Source organism: Pteropus alecto, unplaced genomic scaffold (assembly GCF_000325575.1).
Source record: "Pteropus alecto unplaced genomic scaffold, ASM32557v1 scaffold123, whole genome shotgun sequence".
Lineage (NCBI taxonomy): Eukaryota > Metazoa > Chordata > Mammalia > Chiroptera > Pteropodidae > Pteropus > Pteropus alecto.
In genome coordinates this window covers 2,179,042-2,188,864 of record NW_006433950.1, presented here as the reverse complement: position 1 = coordinate 2,188,864, position 9,823 = coordinate 2,179,042, and the positions used below count along the sequence as shown (strand labels likewise).

The 9,823-nt window shown below is 54.3% G+C and overlaps 1 protein-coding gene across 1 annotated transcript in view; it reads left to right on the top strand.

Moving 5' to 3' along the window:
- ZNF423 (zinc finger protein 423) overlaps window positions 1-9,823 on the top strand; it is a 248,888-nt gene that overhangs the window by 43,009 nt on the left and 196,056 nt on the right. Inside the window, exon 2 of the mRNA XM_006908744.3 lies at window positions 156-356. Within this exon, the coding sequence (XP_006908806.1) occupies window positions 260-356 (97 nt within the window). The 5' untranslated portion in view covers window positions 156-259. The remainder of the gene's footprint in view (window positions 1-155; window positions 357-9,823) is intronic.

Below are 9,823 nucleotides of genomic sequence, written 5' to 3'. Positions count from 1 at the left end.
CCCCATATATTAATATACTGAGAGGTGTCAAGAATAATAATGGACTCTGGGAGGTAAAGTAATTAAACGTAACTTAATAAATGCTGGGCGACCCTTTAAAAATCCTTTCCCAAGATCCCGTCAGCTGACATGGACTGTATTCTTCCTGTTGGCAGGAGGCCTAGAAGGAGAGGCCGGGTGTGATCAGAAAACCAGCCGTGTCCTGGAAGATAGGAACAGCGTGACAAGTCAAGAGGAGAGAAATGAGGACGATGAAGACATGGAGGATGAGTCAATTTACACCTGCGATCACTGTCAGCAGGACTTCGAGTCTCTGGCAGACCTGACGGACCACCGGGCCCACCACTGTCCTGGAGGTAATGCTAAATAGCGCCAGGATTCTGACAGGTGGTTATACGGATAATTGGACATAGCAACAGCTTGAAGCCTCAAGTGAGATTAAAGAATTAATAATGTAATTTTACAGTTAATGTCGTTTTATTGCGGTGTCTTGGATACCCTGTATCTTTCTTTTAAATAAGATTAAAAACAAAAGCACTGGCTTTCCGGCAGGCAGGAATTGGATGGAGGTGCCCCCTCCCTGCTCCCCCAAACTGTACTTCATACCACGTGGGCCATAAGTGGCTGGGTCTGCGCTCTGGATATGCAGCAATTAAGAGGTCATTAGCGCCACGTTAGCGGCCGAGTGTGGAAAGCTACACAAGGAAGGAGTGGGCTCGGGCAGGGCTGTGATGAGAGAGGGGAATTTCGGAGGTCAGGGGCAGCCCGAGCAGAAAGGGACCTGGTTCCGCCTCCGAGCTTGGCCTCCTGCTCCTCCGAGTGGCTGGGAGCTGCTGGGAGCTTCTAGGCGTGTTCTCTGTTTCCTTGGTGCCTCAGAGAAGGTAAGCAAGGCCATAGTTTTGCAGGAGCAGTTTAAAACTTCACAAGTGGTATGTGACTGTGTGTCTGGGGAACGTGGGTGGGCGGGTTCAGGGGATGGGAGCATGAGTCTTTCCTTGGGGGTGACAGCCATGCTGCAGGCATCTGAGCGGGGAGTCTGGAGCATCTGTGTCCCTAACACAGTTATCCCCAGATATCTCCCTCCATTGTGATTATTGATGAGACCCTTTGGATGCCGGTTTATGGGGAGAGGATCTAAAATCTCACGCCCATATTCCAAAGGGGACCTGTCTCCTGTTTGGGGGAACAATTTGCTGGTAGGAAGTGGATCGGTACTCAAAGCTCCCACTCTCCTTACCTTCCACACCATCTCAGAAGTTTGAAAGCCAAGTGTTTGCGAATTGCTATGACTTTCCCTCTAGCGACGCCTGTACCTGCACAGCCCTGGCTAGACCAAGTGTCTGTCAACCTCTCAAGGGACCAGGTACCCAAAACAATGCACCCAAGAAGACTCTCATAGACTTGCACTTTTTGGGGTTCAGCAAATCAAACCCCAGTCATTTGGAATTTGGGATATTTCAGCCAGAGGTGGAAACAGTGGCTGACATAGAATCTTAGAATACTGAGGCATCGAGAGGGAAAGGTGGTTGTTTGACTGAGGTCACAAGCGACTTGGTGGCTGAGCTAGGACCTCTTCAGGACCCTAGGCTATAGACTCTGCCCTACTTGGGAAAATCATAGATGCCGATGTATTTCTTCAGTTAGCCTAGAACTGAGATGGAGTCTAAATTGTAAGAGAATGAGGTATTATCGCTTACTTTTAGAACAATCAACGAATCGATCTTCTAATGAAAAGGCATTCTCTTTGTTTCCTGAATGTCTCGTTGTTAGAACAGGGCTCCTCAGTAGCCTTGCTAAGCACTTCCTCACTGAGTCTCAGCTCTCGAGGTGAGGACCCCCCACCCCTCGCACGGCTGCAGCTACCCTTCCCTTCCCTTCGCAAACGAGGAGCTTTTCACGTCTCCCACCGCACTTTTGAGAATGGTGGCATTTCTATGTGGAGAAGGAAAACGCGAGGCTTTGGGGCCGTGTGTGGGGGTCTGTGCTGGAAATAAGAAATGGTAGCTAACAGTGCGTCCGTCCTGGGCAGTTTCTCTTGCCAGTGGCAGTCTCCTCTCTCTGTGGCCTCGGACGTTGGCCGATGTCATGGCCGCCCTGTTTGCAGGGTCTGTAGCCATCCTTACCGCTGCTGGTGGTACCCAGCAGTACTCCTGCCTGCTTCCTAATAGGGCCCCACTAATGACCTCCATGGGGATGTGGGAGCCAGGGGTGCCCCCAAACCCTGGAGCATTGGAAGAAGCCAGATATTCCTAGAAAGAGCACGAGAGATGACCTCGCCTCATGGTGTCCTGAGGAATTCGTTACCACCCAGTAAAGGCGTGACCCGGTCTGGGAGAGTCTCCTTGACAGGGAAGAGGTATGTGAGGAGTTACTTTCCCCAGGTCACGTGTCCTCGGGATCACCCAGTGACAGGATAAACCACTGAGAACCGCGTGTGTGTTATTCTAAATGGTCCCTGCCTAGGGAGCGTCTACACCCTCCAATCATGCAGTGGTTTTCAGACCCGGCTCCAGAGGTGTCCCTGGGCTATTGGGTGGGTATCGGGGCCCATGTGACTGAGGGGGGCTGTGACACCCACTCCAGTCGAGCCATTCAGCTTAAAAAGTCTGTTTTTTATGTTGGGCTTTAGATTAAGAAGTTTGAAAATCAGCTTCTGCTTTAAAAGTCTGGAATGAGCACAAAAATGTGCTAGCAGGTCCTCCCACGCTGGGCTCATGGGACTGCTGGCCGCTCATCGTTGGCCATCCGGTGACACGCAGGTGGGCGTCACTGCCCTCATGGAGCGTACACTCTGGAGAGCAGGGCGGACAGCCCAGCGGAGACCGTTTCAGAGAGGGCCGGGGTCTGTGAGGCCGGCCGCGGGCTCGGGCACTCAGCAGACGTCTATGAGGGGACAAAGCAGTCCTGTTTAGAGGGAAGGCGGGGTCCTCCCCACTGTGGAGAATTTGGGGCCTGAGGGCAGTGACACCTGTCAGTCCTGCTCTCTGGAAGGACACCTTGCAGAAGGTGACGCCTCCAGGCGGCAGGCGTGCCCTGCGAAGGTCAGCCCTTCCAGGCCGTTGGCATGTTGGGCAGAGGTTGTGTGTAGCGGGATAGGGGCTGTTTGTGGGGTGATCTTGAGTGAGGTTCTCCTTTAAAACTGTCCAGCCGAGTGACCTCTGGGCCTTTTCTGTGGCGGTTACGGGGTGTGTGGGGGCGGGGACAGTGCCTCGCTCCGTCAGAATCGGGGAGAGTAGCTGTGAGATCTGAGATGTTCTGAGGTGGGGGATGCCCTCCGTGGGACGGGGAGCTTCCTGCCGGAATGGCAGTGATAGCGTTCATACTGAAGACCCCCCCCACCGCCCCCACGTGGCACCGGGACCCTGCATCAAAAAACTGTCTTTTCAAGAGGTCTTGGAGCGTGGGAAGGCGCCTCGCCATCGTCCCTCGGCAGGAGAGGCAGTGCCGGGTGCGGGAGAGGGGCACCCTCGTCGAAGCCGGGACTCAGGAACTCGAGAACCCCATCGCGTCCCATTCAGCTCTCTCTCCTCCCTCCGTCTCTCTCTCTCACAGTCTCTCATTCTGCCTGGGGAGAAACCACCCTACACCCCCAAGGCGTCAAACACTGCGTCGTTATGACTCGAAAGGAAACAAGCAAAGATCCAGCCCGTTCTGCGGATGCCCAGTCCCTGGCAGCTGTCCGGTTTCTCTTTGTCCCCCTCCCCTGCCCGCAGGATGACGGGCGTGCACCTGCTTGGAGCCCTGGGCACTTAGCTTGCCATTTTGTATTCGGCATTTGTTACTGAGCTGTTTCCCTTTTCTGGAACCCGCCTTTTGAACAGCAGTGTTTTCAAGTGGATGGAGCTCGGGTTGCTGGTACCGGTGCAGACTGTAAACATATATCCAAGTTAGACCAATATGCTGGTTGATTAGGGTTTTTGCACCAGGGTAGGTAAAGGCGGACTTGATGGGTGGGAGGGGCTTATCTGTCCCTGCTGGAGCATCGTTTGTGGCACCGAGTGAGCAAAGAGCCAGAGCATTCGGTGGCTTTCTGAACTGATGATACAAAGTCCCCATTAGCTCAGGTCCCACCAACTCACGTGACGTCGAGACGTCGTGACGTCGAAACAGAGAGTAAGCTGAAGTTCATGTTGACGCAATTTGTGAAGCACATTGGGGCCCTAGAAACAGTTGCGGAGGTGTTTGTCATCATCTTTGAGGACCCAGGTGGACCTCAGCTGCTTTAGAAAGCGTCTCCGGGAACTTCCTGGGCCCCCAGGGAGGCAGGTACGAGAAGGGGCTGATTCAAATTTTTTATGTGCTCACTGAAGCGGGTCACCCGCGGACCTCCAGTCTGGGTTCAGGTGGAAGGTTTTACTAGTTTCTGGTGTAGAGATCACCCTTTACGGATACTCCGTGATTTCGACTGATCGCCACGTCGGCCAGAATCGACGAGGCCGGCGGCCCGAGGACATAAGGGCGCTGGGTCCATGCTCTTGTCATGTCTGAGACCCGACTTGCCTAGCGAAGCTCCCGTGTCAGGAGCGGCTGTCAGCAGGGGCGTGCAGTGTGCCAGTCCTGGAATGTGGCGCGTCCTCAGGACTTTTCGGAGGTCCCCAGCCCCTTCGCGGAAGCCACGGCCCCTTTGTGGAAGCCACGGCTGGCACAATTTGGGTTTTCGTTACAGGTAAGGAGAAGCAGGTGAGGGTCTCTTTAGAAAGACTGAGGCTTCTAACTATAGGTTCCAGGCACTTACTCCATCCAATAGAAATTGCCGCCAGGATCATCTCCGAGTCAGGCCAGGCTCCTCGCTGGGCACCCAAGGGACACCCCGAAGTACCCGGGTCCCTGCCCCTCCTGGGGCTTCCACGTGGCTGCAGGCGCTGTGGGGCTCGCCCTGCAGCGTGGCCTCTGCTCCCTCTGCGGCCCCCGCACCGCCCGCAGCGCTCATCAGCTGCTGTGATGGTTCTGTGGTGGTTTTCAGTCTTACCGCGCATGGCCCCACCACAGCTGGGCTTCGCAAGGACAAGAGCTGTGTCTGTTTTGTTCCCAGTTGTGTCCCGGCCCAGCACACAGCACACAGCACACAGTGGTGCTTAATATATGCTCGTCGGCTGAAGGGATGGCCTCACCTGTCGTCCCAGCAGTCCCAGTAGGAAGCCCTGTTTTCACCATTCTGCCTCATTTTACACATCAGGAAAGAGGCTCAGAGAGGGAGGGGACCTGGCTCAGGGTCACAGAACTTGAGCTAAGATCCGCGTTCTCAGTGTAGATTAAGACAGCGAGCAATTTCAAACTAAACTCCAGACAGACACAGCTTTTTCGAATGCTCAAGTTAAAAAAATAAGAGGAAGGGAATTTGTTTAAATAGCAACAGAAGAAAAAAAAAAAAATGCTCCCTGTGGGTTAATTTTGCGGCTCAGCCCTCGGCTGCCCCGCCTTCCTGAGGCTGGGACCAAGGAGTGTGTCCCCAGCCCCTCTAGAGAAGCAGACCCTCCTTTTCTGGCGAAGGTGAAATGCTGCTGTGTAAAAAGCTGGGTGGAAAGTTAATTACAGCTGGTTTGTTCAGCTGTGGCCAGAGTAACCTGTGGGCCCTAATGACAGGGCTGGGGCTGAGTGGAGGCTGGCACCTTTGCCAGCCTCGTTCCTGTCCGCCGGCTGGCCGGCACTTGCCTTTGTGTGCCGGCTCAGGCCCTGTCTTGCTCCAATTGCGTGGGTGGGAGCCCTCCCCGCCTTACTGCTCGGGGTGTCCCTCGTACTGGTTCCATTTGGGCAAAGCAGCGGGTGCGGGCCAGCCGCCGGGCCCCGGGCTGCCAAGAGCACAGGTGCAGGGCCCGAGCGCCTTCTGCCCGTGGGAGTGTGCACAGCGCCGTGGTGTCAGCCAGCTTCTCGCGGGGCAGAAGGGCCGGGGGCTCGAGCCCAATTAATGCCCCCACAGGAAGATCTTTCGTGCATACAAAGAGCATCCAGCTGGAAAACACCCAGCAAGAAAAGGCCTCACTTCCGGTAGCTACAGAATGTGTAAAGACCAGGAAACTGACCCAGGAAGCAACATTCAAATGCTTGGAGGGGACAAACGGAATCAACTAGTGGAGGACACAAAAGAGACTTAAATGCACGAAAAGGCAGACCTTATTCTCGGGTGGCGAGATCCGAGTTGCGAATATGTCAGTGTCCCCTAAACGAACCCATTAGCTTACCCTGGACCGATGCACGTGGCGCTAGGATCGGTTTAGAAGTGGATGAGCTGATCCTAAACTTCATGAGGAAAAAAGACACGTCAGGACCAGAGGAAAATCCCAAAAGAGCGGAATGACGGGCAGGGCTGGTAACCAGATCGAATTTTAAAACATGTTCTTGAGCTACGGGATTCTGAGTGGTAAGGGACAGGCCAGGGGAGCAGCATGGAGCCCAGACAGGGACCCGAATAGGTGGATATTTAATGAGTGAGGAAGGCGTCACTGCATATGCGGGGGACAGATGGGTCACTCAGTAGTTGGGGTTGGGATGAAGAGACTAACCAGCCTGAAAAAATAAAACTGGATCCCTTCCTCCTTTAACACCAAACAAATCCCACATGGATCAGAAATCTAAACACGAAAAGAAAACTTAAAAATACTAAAAGAAAACAAGTGAGTTAAAAAAAAATATAATAATATCGGGGGGGTGGGGTAGGAGGGGGGAAGCCTTTTCTAAATATAACCCTAGACCCAGAAGCCGTAAAACAAAAGAGAGAAATATTCAACTGCATAAAAATAAAACATTTCTGCGTTGCCAAAACCACAATAAATCAAACCAAAGATACATATCACAGGCGAAGGATGTTTTCCTTAATGTATAAGGCACCCCCATCAACACTAAGAAAATAACCAATAAATCAATAGAAAACAAGGCACAGTCTGGTCTGCCCAAGGCCAGTGCCCACTGGGATTGGTTGGTCTTTAGATGCTTTGACTGTCACCCAGGTGCCAAGGACAGTAATGGAATCAGAGCAAAGAAATACTAGTGGGATCTTAAGCACTCAGAAGGATTCAGAACCCCCTTTACATAATAAGAGAGCTGTAAATTTAAACCGCAGGCAAATACCATTTTTTACCTACCCCGTTGGCCAAGATCAAAAATGCATTGGCCAGCGCTTTCACTGATGAGGATGTGTGTCCTTGATGCCAGGGCTGGAGGTCCCGTTCTCTTCTCTGTTCCCACGGTGGCCTTGGCCCGTGGCTAGAACACACGTAGTAGGTGCTCTAGACACACGTAGTAGGTGCTCCGGAAGTGTGAGGGATGGAGGTCTGCGGTAGGGCCAACCGTTGACGTGCCCTGGAGAAGGGGCTTTGTGGGGTGAGGCAGCAGAACAAACAGTTCCTTGTCCTGTGCCCGGACATAGTAGGTCTTCGACTAAGGCGGAATCCATCGGAAGGGGGGTTTAGAGCAGGAAGAGATGGTTTGTTCATTCAGCGAATGTTTATTGAGTGTATACTATGCATAGGGACCCTTCTGGGTGCTAGGGACATGGGAACTGTTGACTTACACACAAGGGAGCTCAGTGGAGAAGACAGTCCCTTCACAAGTGTTCTTTGACTCACAAGATGAAGCGCCACCGGTGGCCCTTAAATGCCTTCCCCAGAGCCTTGCCAAGGTGTTTCAGTGTGTAGAGATGTCACTCCCCACAGCTGTTCGGGGAGATGCTAGCTGTGTGTCAGCCTGCTAGCATGCCGCCATCTGGGTGGGAGGCGTGGGCAGGGTGGGCCGCCTGGCCCCGTGGCGAGAGGGGAATCTTCCCTCAAGTGCCTGCCCCCTGCCCCTGGGTCCCCATCGGAAGTCGCCGGGAAGCGGGCGGGCTGCGTGGGACTGTGGCTGTGGCTTCGTGGGGCTCGGGCAGCTGTGCCCTGGCTCCCGGCAGCGTCGTGGGTGGGAGTTCCTTTTCGGAGGCTGGTTTTGTCATTCACCTCCCGTGAGTCAGCAGGTTTGCCGAGTGTGTCCCCCTCCACTCGATGTGCAGCGAAGCTGCTGTCGCTTCGTCTCTCCAAAACTGGGCACCAGCTCCAGCGGCATGGGAGGCAGGGGCCGGGTGGGGAGACCCCACAGTTCTTTTGGTTTCCGTGGGAACGGCAGCGTCTCTGCGGATGCCTGTGGTTCCCCGGGGCTCTCCACAGGGGAGGGGTCTTTCACTTCTTTCTGACCCAACCAGCTTGACCATCTTGGTGGTTTTCTGAATTATTGTACCTCTTGGGTTTTTTTGTGTCCAAGGGTGGGCCGGAGTGGAATCAGGGGTGGTGGCTGTCATCGGGACAGCTTCTCCTGCCAACACCCCCTAGGATGAGCCTCAGCGAGCCCCTGGAGATGCTCTGGGTGGGGAGGGGACCTGGGTGGCCTCTCCCAGGCTGGGCCCTGGTTTCTGCACCTTTCCTGAAGGCAGCGAAAGCGTCTGTTGGCTTTCCGTGACTGGACACCCAGCAGGGCCTCGCGGTCCTGGGTGGAGAAGAAGCGCCCCAAGCTGGCCTTTGGGTTGGCTGCGAGTGTACCCCTCGTGTGGTCTGGCTCCAGCCTGCTGTCACCCCGTCCAGCCTGGAAGTTCCAGAGGGCACGTGCATATCAGCCAGTGGGTCTGCCACACCTGTCACACGTCCGGAACCGTGTGTGCGCTTGCGTGCGTGCCTCTGTGTGCAGGAGAGTCCGGTCAACCAGGAATGTATAATCCAGCTGGAAGGTGAAGTCACCGTGACCTTTTTGGTCGCCCGGCACAAACTGGGTCCTTGGCTAATAATGTGCTATCTGCAGAGAGACTCAATTCAAACTGACAAGCAGAAAAAAGTGGACTCATTGGTTAAAGGAGCTGAGAAGTAAGGCTGGCTTCGAGCGTGTCCCTCTGGGCCCTCCAAGGACATGCCCCAAGGCCGTCTCCGTAAACCACGTCAACATGCGGGCAGCCCCAGAGGTGCCCCTGCTGGCCAGGACAGAAGTCCAGAGCTAGGCTCCTAGTGGGCCGCCAGGACCAAGGCTCACCCCCAGGGCGACACTGTGCCCAGGGGGAGATGGACATGCATATTAGCTAGGCTCAGGGCAGTTGGGGCAGCTCTGTACAGACCCCTGGGGCTGCGAGATGGGCAGGGACCTCCCAGGAACACGGATGTCCTCTCTAGGAGCCAGGAATCAGATGCAGGCAGATGTGAACAAGTGAAGTAATGGAATCAAATGCCAGATTGTGAGGTGTCGATGATCTAGTCCATTCACTTTGCTTTTGACAATGTCTTGTCGTCACGTCTCAGAATTTTAGGGAAGCAGATTTTCCCAAAGACCATCAAGATCAGCGGATTCCAGCCTTATGCTCAAACCCGTATTCTCAAACACAGCCAGAGTATAAAGCAGGTACCTGCAGAGCTATCTGTTAAGGATGCGGAAGGTTCTGACCTCTGCCAACCTGCCTACCTACCACCCGCCTCCAGGAAGCGTCGGAAAGCATTGACTGGGCCAGGCTCCTTAGCGAGGTGGGCCTTGGCCAAGGTCACGTGAGGAGGTGGTGGCTTAAACCAGCATTCCCGGCTCCTCCCAGGCGTATCTGATTATTGCCAGGAGGCAGTGCAGCCCCCATGGTGGTCAGAGCTCCAGCTGCTGGCTGGGCACCCACATGTTCTCTGACGTTTGTGGGGGAACGGGGTACTCCATACCAAGCCTGTCATTCTTGAGGTCTTTGGATCCACAAACCTCGCACCATTTAGATGGGACTTTTTCTTTGCTTCTCGTGAGGTAGAGACATTGACCTTGAATCTTTTCTTCCTTTGTGGAAGTTGCGTCCTCACCGTGGGGGTCACAGAAGCTAACCTATCTTCCTTCCCCCAAACCACTG